This window comes from Saccopteryx bilineata, chromosome 1, assembly GCF_036850765.1.
Source record: "Saccopteryx bilineata isolate mSacBil1 chromosome 1, mSacBil1_pri_phased_curated, whole genome shotgun sequence".
NCBI classification, from domain to species: Eukaryota; Metazoa; Chordata; class Mammalia; order Chiroptera; family Emballonuridae; genus Saccopteryx; species Saccopteryx bilineata.
In genome coordinates, this window is record NC_089490.1 from 403,497,606 (window position 1) to 403,511,864 (window position 14,259).

Sequence of the window (14,259 nt, forward strand, 5' to 3'; positions counted from 1 at the left end):
CAATCTAACTTTCCATTTCCGATAACAATATCGGGTTCTTTCAAAAGGAAGGTCAATGAGCCCTTTTAAAAAGAAAAAGAAAAAGGGAATTCTGAAACTCACTGCCACATGGATGAACCTGAGGGCTCTGGGCTTCCTGAAAAACGCCAGACTTGGCCAAAGCGTGTGTGATTCCAGTCGCCTGGGCCCCCGGGGGAGACCGAGTCAGAGCCGGAAAGGCGGGCAGCAGGCAGCGGGGGCCGGGGGAGGGCCGGGGAGCCAGTGTGTCCTGGGGACCCTCGCGGTTTGGGAGGTGAGACAGTCCCGTGGATAAATGACGTCTGCCCAACAGCGCGAACGGACTTCGGTGCCACGGGGCGGTGCGCCTGGAAATGGTTACAACGGTACGTTTTGTGTCATTTCTCTTTTACCACATTGTTAAAGACTAGAAATAACCAAAAAAATTTTTTAAAAATGTTTGAAAAAGTGAGCCAGGTCAAAGAAAAATAAGAAGCCACTCCCAGCCCAGGAGGATCACAGCCGAGGCTCTGACCGGGGAGGTGGCACTTGGATGGCTGGTGTTTGGGGAAGGTCACACACAGGCTGAGACCGTGGAGCCAGGCTGCCTGGGCCTCAGTCCTGGCGCCCACGCTGACTGCCGGGTGACCTCGGGCACGTGGTTTTGCCTCTCTGAGCCTCAGTTTCCTTCTCTGTCACGTGGGAATGACACCAGCACAAACGGCAGAGAGCAGAGGTCATGAAGCGCTTGGGACAGGACCCAGCACACAGGAAGGACCGCCTAACGGCCCGTTAAACAAACAGGCTCCAACGGGGAAGCCCAGGCAAGCAGCTGACCTGGTCCACGGGCCCCTCTGCGGGTGACGTCCAGGGAGATGAAGCAGGTCGTCCGCCTCTGTGCGGGGAGGAGGGGCCGGCTCACTCCATCACCTGTGACCTACTTAGGAGCCCCTGTGGCAGCCGAGAGCGGCTGCCTCGCGTGTCTAGCTGTGGGAAGGCTGTGCCGGTGCTCCCCAGCTCCCTGCCTGCTTCCCCATCTCCGTCCCCCCGCTCGTCCCCCTCGCAGTCTGCCTGGCCCAGCCACGGTGTCCTCTGCCCAGCCTTGCCAGGGACCCTCGGGCCATCACCCCAGCCATGCTCCGTGATGGCGCCCCTTGGAAACAGCCCAAATGCTCACCAAAGGATAAATGGGTAAAGAACTATCGCATAGCCACGCTACATAATATTACTCAGCCTGATACAGGCTCCCACGTAGGGGAAGGTCAAGAGCAGTATAAACTGCGGGGGGAGGGGGAGGGAGCACAGTGAGAGAATCAGTGCACAGAGGACCATACATTGTATGGCCCCGTTTATACGAAATGTCCAGAACACATAAATCCGCAGAGACAGGAAGCAGATGGGCGGCTGGAGGCCAGTGGGGGCGGGGGGAGGGGAGGGGGACTGACTCCATGCGGCGTGGGGTTTTCCTCCGCGATGAGGCAGAGGTTCTGGGACTAGACAGTGGCTATGGTGGCACACCCCGTGAATGTCCTAAAGCCGTCACATTGTTACTTTACAATGCATAGTTTCATGTTACATGACTTGCGCCTGGATACAATTTTTTTTTTTTTTTTTTTTTTTTGTATTTTTCTGAAGCTGGAAACGGGGAGAGACAGTCAGACAGACTCCCGCATGCGCCCAACCGGGATCCACCTGGCACGCCCACCAGGGGTGATGCTCTGCCCACCAGGGGGCGATGCTCTGCCCCTCCGGGGCATCGCTCTGCCGCGACCACAGCCACTCTAGCGCCTGGAGCAGAGGCCAAGGAGCCATCCCCAGCCCCCGGGCCATCTCTGCTCCAATGGAGCCTTGGCTGCGGGAGGGGAAGAGAGAGACAGAGAGGAAGGAGGGGGGGTGGAGAAGCAAATGGGTGCTTCTCCTATGTGCCCTGGCCGGGAATCAAACCCGGGTCCCCCGCACGCCAGACCGACGCTCTACCGCTGAGCCAACCGGCCAGGGCTAGATACAATTTTTTAAAAATGTTTTCCAGCCCTGCTCAGGGGTCAGCTGCCCAGGCCCGGGATCTGCTCAGACCCGGCCTTCCGACTTACCACTCACTGCACCCTGCACCCCACACCTCCCAGGCTGGCGTGCTCCCCCCCCACTGCCCCCTCCTCCACGCCTTGTCCCCGCCTCTGCCCAAAAGCCACCCTCAACCCAGAGAAACCCACCCATCCCCTGACGGCCCCCAGGTCAGGGGCCACTGCCCGCCCCAAGCCGCTCCCTGGGTCTCAGCGTCCACCCAGGCTGCACCGCGCAGCTGACCTGAGGACAACACGCATAGTAAGCGGGGCGCCCTCCAGTCCGGTGCCTGCGAGAGCCGCGCTCTGGGCGGGAAGCTTCTCCTTCCCGTTTTGCAACCCCCCCCCCCCGAGAGGCAGCCCCAGGCAAGGCCCTCCGCACAGCCACACAAACTGGGGTCCCCGGGAGAAACCTGTCCACGGCGGGGTTCCAGCCGCTGTCTGTTTCCCTGTGGGGCCCCGACCTTAACTCCACCACCTGCCTGATCTCCCCAAGCTGTGTGCCGGTTCTGTGGGGGGACATCTGGTTCATTTGCACCCCACCCCCTGCCAGCCCGGAGTCGGGGCCCTACCCGCACGCCAGGTGCTCAAAGAACCGGGCCGAGGTGAAGCCAGACTTCCTGAGACTGCAAGACGTCAGTGTTGAAATGACCTGTGACCCTGTTCCTGGCTGGGGACGAGTGACAATGGGGACAGGGTGTAGGGGACACTGTGAGCACCTCCTGGTTTATCCGAGGGGCTGGGTTACTGCAGGGGCCGGGTTACTGCAGGGGCCGCACTGACGGGGCTGCAGAGGGGGTAGTTTCGTCTCGGTGACCTTCTGCTTATTGAGCCGGGCCTGGCCTCTCGGCTCTGGGCTCTGGGCTCTGAGCAGCTGCGGGGAGCCGTGGGGACTCGGGGACTGTGGCTGGCAGTCCTGAGTCACATGCAAGTTCAGAGTTTCTACAAGACGCCGGTGTGTGATCAGGCCGGGCTGAACCCCCACCCCACAGCGGGGGCCGAGCCACCCCCTGAAGAGCCTATTTTAAAACCGTGACCAAGTCCAGGGCCGAAGCGCAGGCCTTCTCCTGCTCCGTCACCGCCTCCCCAAAAAGGGAAACCATTTTCTATGATTATATGCATTGTGTGGCGTGATTGCTGTGGACGGTAATGACGGTGGTGGCTGTGGTGACAGGCGTGCCACCTTCCTGCGCCAGTCCCCTTGCCCCAGTCTGCCTCGGACATAAACATCTTCCTGGCACACGCGGCTTGTTCCTGGCGGCCTCGTGGGGCTCCCTGAGCAGGGGCCGGGGGGCCCGGGGGTTCCGTTTCCTGCCGGGGCAGCGCGGTCCCCGCTCAGACCACGCGGGAGTCCCATCTCTCCCCAGACTGGCGTCCTTCTCACCCGGCAATGTTTACCAAAATAGCAGCCCAAACCAATCTTTGTAAAAAAAAGAAAAAGCTGGTTCGGGTATTTACTAAAATATCTTCCTAAACTGAATAGAAGGAGAGAACTGCTTACGTGGTCCTCGCTCTACGATGGACGGACTGATGGGCTCTTTTGCATATGTTGGACTCAGGCTGAAAGGTTCGTTTGTTCGTGTGTTGTTTTGGGTTTGTTTGTTTGTTTTTTTATCAGAATGCGACTCAATCAGGGCCAAGCAAATGAAAAGAAGAAAATGGCGTCACTCAGAATGAATCAACCTCTGTTCACGACTGTTTAACATATTTCTGCTAATCATAATGCATTAAAATAATGTGCTTTTTTTTTTTCTTTTTCTTTTATTTTTTTAAGCTGGCTAAATGTACAATAGCCCATCCCTGGCCCAGAAAGGTAAACAATGGTGGTTAAAAATAGCCCCCGGGACGTATTTACATTTTTTTCCCCCTGAGCCTTTTCGGTTTATAGTTCGTCATTCCAGGGGTTAGAATTCTAAAATTTTCTCGGTGTATTTACACAACGGAGCTATTGCTAATGTATCACGTTGGCCATCGGGCCCTTCCAAGAAAAATGAGTGTTTTATTCTCGATTCCTCCCAACAGTGGTTTGGGTTGGGAGGACTGGCTGTGTGCACTTCACACGGCCCCAGCAAGGGCACGCTCTGTCCTCCCGACCTGGGGACAGGTGTGTGGGAGGCTCGGCCCACGCCGCGGGGCTTCCTGGCAGACTCTCACAGGGGAGCCTCCCTCCACGGAGGATAAGAAGACCCACCTGGTGCCTTGTCCCCCCATTCCTTAGTTCCAGACTGAACGGGGACAAATACCAAAGCCAATGGCAGGTCCCCTTTCTGCCTGACCTGGGAGGAAGGGCGCTGGACTCTGTACACAGCACGTGGGGTGGGGGCCGGACATGTTCTAGACTGGAGACATTTCTTTGTGGTTTTGCTGCTACCGGGAGAGTTTCCACCCACCCAGAGCAGGGCACATGGTACCAATCCCAGCAGGCCTGCGTGGACCAGGGCGCGTGGGCACCCCACCCCCACCCCGCACCACCACCACCGCCGCCGCCACCACGATGCATAGATGCTTTTCACAGGGACGTGGCCCGCCCCCACAAGGTGGCTGGGTCTGTCATAACGAGGGGCCAGCCAAAACTGGTGGCTTGTGGCAAGTTAACTGGGCAGGTGACTCAGCAGTCGCTGGTACAGGAGAGCTCCCAGCACCAGCCTAGCTCCTCGTGGTGCAAAAAGTGTCAGAGGACCTTTCGAAAGGTCGTGCGGGCTGCCCTTGTCCCGCCGCCCCTGTGTGGTGGTTGGGGGCGGCCTAGCGGTTTGTCGGAGGTAGTTCTGCTGAGCATTTCCTTGGGGTGTTGTGAGTGTGAGGCTTGGGCAGACCCGGGAGGGGCCTTCCTGTGGCTCTCAGCTTTTTTGGTGCCTGCATCTCCACTGCCAGGAAGGATGCTGACCTGTCCCAGCCTGGCCCTCCAGACATGGACGGGGCTGGAGTGTGGCCCCTCCGGCTCCCAGCCCAGCGCTGGTGGTAGGATGTGGGTCAAAGCCCCCCTGGCCCAGCTCTTCCAGCCTCACTTAACTGGAGTCCTCACAGAACTGGATCTTTCTCCTATATTGGGGGGGGGGGGGGCAGTTCTCCTTTACCCAGGTTCCAGTTCTTACTAAGCCCGGTTCAAGTTCAGGCCGCACTTGCCCTGTGACCTCCAGCTCTCCTTGCCAAGCCAGGGCTTCACCTCCTCTGGTCTGAGAGAGCACGTGCTAGGGTCCCGCCGCCTCGGGCAAGTGTGCTCACTGACGCTTTATGGGCCACCCACGGAATCACCCCACGCTGTGCGCGTCTCTTAGGGTTGGGTCGTTGCTCCCGCCCTTCCCCCAGTGGGCATCCTTCCCGGGGGGCCGGGCTGGGGGCGCGCCGCGCACCGCCGCTCTGGGCCCCACTGTCCGCTGCGGCTGATAAGCCGGTCCAGAGCCGGTGGAGACGCGCCCGCGGAGGGGAGGCGGGGGGCGGGCCGGACCCGCGGGCCGAGCGCGGCGACTTGTCTCCAGCGTCCCGTGCGCTCGCTAGCTGGCTGGCTCGCTCTCGCTCGCTCCGTGGCCTGGTGACCGCCAGGGAGTTGATTTGCGCTCGGGGCGGGGCGAGGGCGGTGTCCGCAGGTAGCCCCCAGGGGCGGGAGGCTGGCCCGGGACCCCCAGCCCAAAAAGCCGAGGGGGAGGAGTGGCGCGCGGTGCACCAGGGCGGCCAACTTTGGCTCCGGCGCGCGCGCGCGGCTTCGCATCCTGCGTCTGCAGAGGAGGAGGGGGACTGTCTTCTGACCATCTGGGTTCGGACCTCGGCCTTCAGAGCCCTCGAAGACGAAGTTACCCCTCTCCTGGAACCCGTGCGTCCGGCGCACCGGACCCGGGCAGCAAGCCGAGCCATGTTGGAGGGCGACATCGGCCTCGAGGGGCTGTCCTCCAAGGAAGACCCTGCAGCCCGTGAGTATACAGGGCGGCGCGGGGGCGGCGAATGGGGTGGAAGGCGGTGGCGAGGGTCTCTGAACAGCAGCGACGTCGGGGACGCCCGGGGATGGAGGCTTTCTGGGGACTTCTGGGCGCAGGAGGGGCGGGAGACTGGGACTTCAGTCTCCTTGGCGGGGACCATTCCCGCGCTGCTCTTGGGTGAAGGGGATACTTTGTCGGCCACAGGTCACTGGGGGCACCCACAGACGGACGGAGGGCTGTCAGGTCGCGGGCTGGGCAGGGGGTGGGGGTGGGGGCAGCTGCGCCCCTGGGGAGGGGGCACTGCTGGGCTGCCTGGAGGTTTCCGGTCCCAGGAGAGCACCCCCAAGCTGTGTAGCGTCCTCCGCCGGGCAGATGGGAGGATTTCGGATGTTTTTACAGACGCTATTAATACACACAATATTTCCATGCTATTCTGGAGATTTATTTGCAATATAAAGTAACTACTATGATTTGAAGTCATAATGGAAACTGCAGACGAACTTGGCGGGGTGGGGGGGTGGGGGGGATGAGGCTGGGACCAGCTGGGAGGGGGGGGACTCCCTCACTTCCTGGGCCTCTCCCTGCCCATAAATCACAACCCTGGATATTTTTATACCAATAATTTTTAAAATAAATGACCCAAGCAATGCTTCCTGGATGATTCCCCTCCTACCCCCCACCCACCGCAGTTCAGAGGTTATTGAATAAACCTGGGAGCGAGTGTGTCTGTAACAAGGGGCTGCCGCCGCACGCACGCGTGTTCTTGAAATTCCACAGCGGAGTTCCACCCTCCCGGAGCGCCCTGGTTAGGAGTCTGTGCCCTACAATCAGCGTGCCACCTCCCGCCAGAGCTGCTAACTATAGCCTGGGAAGCTCTCCTTTTGATTCTGTCTCGCTCCCTCTCTCCTCCCCGCCACCACCGGCTCCCCCTCCGTTTTGATTTCCAAGGGGAAACTTAATCCGGATGCCTGCTTCTTCAACAGCCCAATTTGGCTTTCTTCTAGAAGTGACACTAGGTACTCATCCAATTAAGGGTCCAGGAGGAAGAGAGAGGGTCCCGCCAGCAGGGGGGGGCGGGGGGCGAGCGGGAGGCAGGAGCTGGGTGCAGGAGGGAAGGCATCGGCTTAAGAGGTCAGCCCGAGGCCCTGGCCCAAGTGTCCCCTGCTCTCGCGAGGCTTCCTCAAAATAAGCCCGGTTTCACGGGACCCAGATGTGTGGTCACACCGCATCTGACGCTCTGCACCGTGTCCTAGGACCGGCTCATTCTGACTTGCCTGCGCCATCGATTGTCACACCTGTCACCTCCCAGTCGGGCGTCCTCCCTGGCTCCCTCATTATTTATTTAGAAGCTGTTTGCTCGCAAGCCCACAGTCTGCACCTCCTCCTCCAAGGGCAGGCAGAGGAAGCCATTCCACCGCCTCTCCTGCTCCTGCACATCCCGCAAAACCCTGTGGGGATGTCCCTCATGGGTCTCTACACCGGTGGCCTCCTCCTGGGCAGGGAGGGAGGGAGGGAAGAGAAAAAGAAAAGAGGAAGGGAAGGAGGGAGGCAGAGTGCAGATAGCTAACTCGCTGAGTGGGTGTGTGCGAGTTCTCACGCGTGGTCCTCACTTACTCTGCGCGGAGGGCCCCGCTGTCGCCCCCTTTCCGAATGAGGGAAGAAGGCACAAAGTGGCTACTCATGGTCACACAGCTGACAAGTGGCGGAGGCCGGACCTGAAGCCCGAGCGGGCCGTTATTCTGCCCTCTCAGTGGAGACAGAAGAGCCCTCTCTCTCTCCCCAATCTTTCATGCCCCTGTTCGACAGTGCTGGGCTGGCTGGGCGCCTGGCACTGCGTCCTCAGGGCGTGGGACACAGAAGGGGACAGAGCAGGCAAAGGCGTGGCCCTCCTGAAGCTTTCTTGACCATCAAAAGTACCTAATTAAATACCTACTCTGCTGGCTTAGCAAGGTGTCTCATGAAGAAAAGTTGAACAGGAACAGGGGCGATTCTTTTTTTTTCTTTTTTTTTTCTGACAGAGACAGAAGGACAGATAGGGCTGGACAGACAGAAAGGGAGAGATGAGAAGCATCAATTCTTCTTTGCAGCTCCTTAGTTGTTCATTGATTGCTTTCTCATATGTGCCTTGACCAGGGGGCTCCAGCTGAGTGAGTGACGACCCCTTGCTCAAGCCAATGACCTTGGGCTCAAGCCAATGATCTTGGGCTTTGAGCCAGCGATCTTTGGGCTCAAGCCAGCGACCATGGGGTCATGTCTACGACCCCACGCTCAAGCCAGCGACCCCATGCTCAAGCTGTTGAGCCTGAGCTCAAGCTGGCGACCTCAGGGTTTCGAACCTGGGTCCTCCACGTCCCAGTCTGACGCTCAATCCACTGCGCCACCACCCGGTCAGGCCAGGGGCAATTCTAAATAAGGTAGCCAGGGATCCCATCTGGAGGAAGCAGGGGAAGGGCATTCTGGGCAGAGGAAATAGCCAATACAAAGCCCCTCACCTGGGCTGGCTGAGGCAGGAGCTGGTGGAGGGGTCTGGAGCAGGGCGAGCCGGGAGCTGATTCGGGTTTGAGCAGAATCCCTCCGGCTGCTCCGCAGAGAACAGGCTGAGCAGACACGGGCAGAGGCTGCGTCAGAGGCCCCTGCAATAATCCGGGTGTGAGATGCTGCACACACGGGTGTGGGGAGAGGCGGAGGTCCGGTTCTGTGTGTGTCGGAAGTCACTGGACATGGGGTCTCAGAGTCAGAGAGGTGTCGGAGGCAGGGCCGAGATTTCGGGATTGCAGTGGACAAACAGGCTTGCTTGGGTGGGGGTAGGTGAGGGGCTGCTTTTCCAGGTTTTTTATTTGTTTGTTTGTTTGTTCCTGTTATTTTAAATCAAGGTTAAATAAATAGCATGACATTTTAATCGCTCATACGTGTACAACAGAGGATCTTCATACAACATCAGGGTGGTTAACTCTTTTGCGGGCCAGCCCGAAACTTCCGCTGGACCGGCTGTTGGAAACAGCCGTGTACAATTCAGTGGCGTTCAGTCCATCCACGGTGTTATGAAACCACCACCGCCACCTGTTTCTAAAACTTTCTCTTATCCTCCCAAACAGAAACTTTGGACCCATTAAGCAACAGCCCCATCTCCCTCCCCTACCTACCCCCAGCCTCCGGTAACCCCTCTTCTGCTTTCTGTCTCTGTGAATTTAACCGTTCGGGATACTTCGCAGGAGTGGAATCACACCGTATTTGTCCGTCTGTGCCTGGTGTGTTATCCTTTGCGTCTCTTCGAGGCATAGCGGGCATCAAAACGCCGTTCCTTTTTCAAGGCCGAGTAATATTCCCTTGTAGGGAGGGCCCACCTTTTGCTTATTCACTCAACTGTCTGTTCCACCTTTTGGCAATTGTTCATGATGCCGCAGTGACCATTTGCATGCAAGTGTCTGTTTGAGTCCCTGCTTTCAGTTCTTTTGGGGGGATGCACGCAGAAGTGGAGTCGCTGGGTCATAGCTCTAGTCTCACGGTCACCAAACTGTCTCCACCGTGGCTGCACCCCTCTGCGTTCCCACTGCTCCCAGTTCCCAGTTGGTACCAGTGCTCCGACTTCTCCTCGTCCTAACCAACACTTGTTATTTTGTGTGTGTGTGAGCGTCTTTTTTTTTAATTGCAGCCATCCTAGCGCTATCCAATTGTATCTTATTGTGGCTTTGATTTATATTTGCCTAACAACCCGTGATGTTGAGCCTCCTTGCATGTGCTTATGGGCTGGTTGTATATCTTCTTTGTACATCGATTTAACTCCTTTGCCCACGTTTTATGGTTGGTTTGTCTTTTTTGTTGTTGAATTGTAGGAGCTCTTTATATATTCTGGATAGTAAACTCTTACCAGTTATATGATTTGCAAGTCTCTCCTTGCCCCCTTTAGGTCGTCTTTTCACTTTCTTGACAATGTCCTTTGACGTACTCACATATGACGCATTCTCTTCTGTGCTGCGGTGTGACAAATTGAGCTGGCTGTCCGGTTCCACTGCACTGTGATGCCCCGTTCAATTCAACTTGAACAGGTGGTGATGCGTCTCCTTCCCTGGGCCAGTTACAGCGTCAGGAGCTGGAGATGCAGGGCAGCCACAGACCCTGCTCTCATGAAGTTTACAGCCTACATAGATTTATGCTGTGATTTACAGTGTGGAAGTTTCCTGATTCTGGCTAAGAGAGTTCGGTGTGCCAAGGCCGTGACCCACTTCCTCACCTTTGAGCTATTGATGTGCCGGCTCAGCCGTCACTTCCTTGAAGGACACAACAGATTAGGTCCCTGTTAACTGCATCCATCATGCCGGCCTCCCTTGATGGACTCATTTCTCTAGCCCGAGCACAGGGCCTAGCATGGTGGGGCTTAGTGGGTGATTGGATGGGTGGATGAATAGATGAATGAAAGGATGGGTAGATGGGTGGGTGGGTGGGTGGGTGGGTGGATGGATGGATGATGGATGGGTGAGTGGATGATGGATGCATGCATGCATGCATGCATGAATGGATGGATGAATGGATGAGTGGATGGATAGATGGATGAATGGATAGATGGATGAATGGATAGATGGATGGATGGATGGATGGATGGATAGATGGATGATAGATGGGTGAGTGGATGATAGATGGATGGATGGTTGGATGGGTGAGTGGATGATGGATGGATGATGGATGGATGATGGATGGATGAGTGGATGGATGGATGAGTGGGTGGATGGATGGATGGATAGATGAATGGATGATGGATGGATGGATGGGTGGATGGATGGATGGATGGATGGATGGTTGGATGGATGAATGGATGATGGATGGATAGATGGATGGATGGGTGGATGGATGGGTGGATGGATGGGTGAATGGATAGATGGATGATGGATGGGTGGATGGATGATGGACGGATGAATGGATAACAGATGGATGGTTGGATGATGGTACTGTTGCAAGCCCTTTACATTTGTCACACCCTTTAATACCCATTCATGTGTTAGTATTATGAGCCCCTTTTGACAGGTGAGGAAACCAAGGCACAGTGAGAACAGGTAACATGCCCATGCTTACACAGCCAAGAGTGCCCTGTCAGTCAGTTGGGGTGGACGGGGCTTGCCGGCTGTACCAGGGAGACCTTGACACTTAGACCAGAGGACAGTCAGCTGAGGACTAGAACTGGGTCCTTGGATTATTCCCTCCTACCTCAACTCAGCTACTGCCTCCCTAGCTCTCCAAGGAGAAGTCCGTCCTGGTCCTGGGCTGGGGGGGCTTGCTGCTTCAGGAACCCAGCAGGGAGCCCGGTGGCTCAGGAGAGGTTGGCCTGGCGGTCATTTCCCACTCAGTGTCCGTCACAGCCCTCAGTCGTCAGCACTGGCACAAGTGCCGGGGTCTTCATGATGTTTAATGAAGTATTAAAAACCTTCTAACCCTCAGAAACCCTTTTGACAGAGCTCACGTGGCCATTAGGTAGACATGGCTGGTCCCTCATGTGCAGCAGACGGACACTGGGCCTGTAACCCAGCCCAGGGGACACTTTGCTCCCCTCTGGACCTTTCACCGAGACTGGGCTGAGCCCTGGGTTCCCACACACAACTGAATCCTCCAGGCTGGGAGGTCCGGTCACAGCCCGGTGCATGGGTCAGCCTGCCGCTGGGAGCTGCCCGTTGCACCCCTGTTTACTCTTGGGCGTGGTGTGCAAACATTACCCTTGACACCTAAGGTTTAATCCTTTCCCTCGGCCGGAACGACTTGTGCCCACGACGACCTCGGGTGTGTAATGATTTTTTTAATGCGTTGACGGGGCACTTTAGTGCAGAAGTCTGAACACACCGCTTGCGCAGAAACGGGGCTATGGGAGGAAGGTGCTGTAGGGCGGAGGCGTGTGACGGCGCCGTGATTTTTACCACACACATGGCGCTTCCTGGGCGGCAAGCCGCAGGGACTGGAGCAGGTCTGGAGTCCGCACACGGGCGGTGGGCCCCGGCGGTGACCCGTGCTGGAGTTTGGGGTGCTCTGGTCCTAGTGCTGGCTGTGTTCTCGGGGCGAGGAGGCTCAGACCCAGCCTGCACCCATGCCCGTGGGAGCCACGGGCTGCAAACGCCGTGGACTCTGCATTTGGCTGCGCCCCCGCATCCCACCCCGTGTCTGGCGCGCGGGGCGGGGGGGCAGTCCCTTGCGCCTTTCTCAAATCTGCGCCCTGGGTCTGTCCTTCACGGTTGCCTCCTCCGCACTGGCCGCCCGTGTCGCCGCCCCCACCCCGGCCCCCACGGTGGCCTCCCGGCCTCACAGGTGGGGTTCTCTGTCTCTCCGATTCCCTCTCTCTCAGTGTCACTCACCAGGGCTCAGGAAACCCTTTCACGGTGTTCTTGAAAAACCTCCCAGGAGTTAAAGACGCCGCTCGCTGTATTTCATTTGTGTGCTCTAGGAGAAAGACGTGCTTTTAGGTGAAAATACTTCATTTTGGATATTGGTATAGCAGGAAAAGCTTTCCATGTCTTTCACAGATGGATGGAGTAAATAGATCTCTAGATAATGACTTTGTATAAGACATAATCTTTCTTTATAAATATAGATTACTTAGATAGATTAAAAATTGTCATTCACAGGACTGATTTGGGGTGATGTGGTCACATAAAAGAAAAAAAAAACAGCCCCGAACTACTTTCTTCATTTTGCATGATACATTTTAACAATCAGCCAGTTGGTGTTGGATGTTGCGTTGAAGACCTGAGAGGTGGTTCCGGCTGCTTCCTCCCGGGTCGGTGCCGGTGGGAGCAGCCGGCAGGGTGAACAGGGTTCACTCCCAGCCAGTTATAACTGGGTAACTGCCACCATCGTTACTCTGTGTTTGTTAAAGTAAACTTTCTCTGTTAGAGCAGTTTCGGATTCACAGGATCCTTACCACGGTAGTACAGAGAGTTCCCAAGTACCGCGGACCAGTCTCTCGTCAGGGACGTCTCAGCCATGGGGAACCTTGTCCCACGGACGGACGGACACAGCAGTATCAGCTAAAGCAGTGGTCCCCAACCTTTTTCGGGCCACGGACCGGTTTAATGTCAGAAAATATTTTCACGGACCGGCCTTTAGGATGGGACGGATAAATGTATCACGTGACCGAGACAAGCGTCAAGAGTGAGTCTTAGACGGATGTTACAGAGGGAATCTGGTCATTTTTAAAAAATAAAACATAGTTCAGACTTAAATATAAATAAAATTGAAATAATGTAAGTTATTTATTCTTTCTCTGCAGACCGGTACCAAATGGCCCATGGACCGGTACCGGTCCGCGGCCCGGGGGTTGGGGACCACTGAGCCAAAGCCTGTCCTGTATGCAGATTCCCCTGGCTTTTTCCTAATGTCCTCTCTTCTGTCCTGGTTCCCCGTCCGGGACATCACGTCCCACTCGGTGCTCACGTCTCTTGAGCCTCCTCTGGGTTGTGACATTTCTCTCTCTGTTTTTGATGACCTTGGCAGTTTTGAGGAGGCCTGTGCAGTCTTTTTGTGGGATGTCCTTAATTGAAACTTTTCTTTTTTTTTTTTTTTTTTTTGGTCATGATCAGCCTGGCGTTGTGAGCTCGGGGAGGACCCCGGGGGGGCGAGGCGTCCTTCTCCTCCCATCCCGTCAGGCCGGGCGCACGCCCTGGGTGACTCACCCTGGGACGGGGACCTTGCTCACCTGGCTCAGGCGAGCTGTCAGCTCCCCCACCCCCCGTGGTCAGTTCCTTGTTTCTCTTTTGAACGCTGGCGTCTGCAGTTCTTGAAGATTTATTTTACGGGCCCCGGAAGGTTTCCGATCAGCGCTGTCAACTTATAAAAGCATCCTGGCTGAGCTGAACAGGCCGAGTCGCACGTACGCAGGCTGTTCCGTAAGGAATATTGTAACCTCAGCATTCCGTAGCTACTGGCAGTGTGTGTGTGTGCGCAAGCGCGTGTGCGCGTGAGAGTGTGATTATAAATTAAAGCGTAGCTGACGGAGAAGACGATTGAAAACTCTGACTCGGCTCGAGGCCCAGGGTGCTTGGAAGTGTTCCGCGGAGAGATGGCTGAAGTCTTGGCCTCCACTGGCCTCAGCCTGCCCGGCGGGCAGGGGGACTGTCCGGCTTCCGCGTCAAAGGGAGTCTGGAAACAGTGGTTACTGGTTTTTAATAACTATTCACTGGAGCAGGTGCTTTTCTGCCCTTAAAGAGGCGACTGTGTGTTCCGTATTTCCTCCAGAGACCCCTGAATTTGAGAAGGCGAAGCCCAGCCTTCAGGTGGCAGAAGGAGACTGGGGCTGGGGGGGAGGGATGAGTGAC

The 14,259-nt window shown here is 56.6% G+C and overlaps 1 protein-coding gene across 2 annotated transcripts in view; it reads left to right on the plus strand.

The window, feature by feature from the left end:
• ANO1 (anoctamin 1) overlaps positions 1-14,259 on the plus strand; it is a 174,233-nt gene that overhangs the window by 10,872 nt on the left and 149,102 nt on the right. Inside the window, exon 1 of one of the 2 annotated variants that reach the window (XM_066252272.1) lies at positions 5,756-5,962. The exons of the other annotated variant lie outside the window; for it this stretch is intronic. Within the exon in view, the coding sequence (XP_066108369.1) occupies positions 5,905-5,962 (58 nt within the window). The 5' untranslated portion in view covers positions 5,756-5,904. Of the gene's footprint in view, positions 1-5,755; positions 5,963-14,259 lie in introns of those variants that run through there. 2 annotated transcript variants of the gene reach the window in all.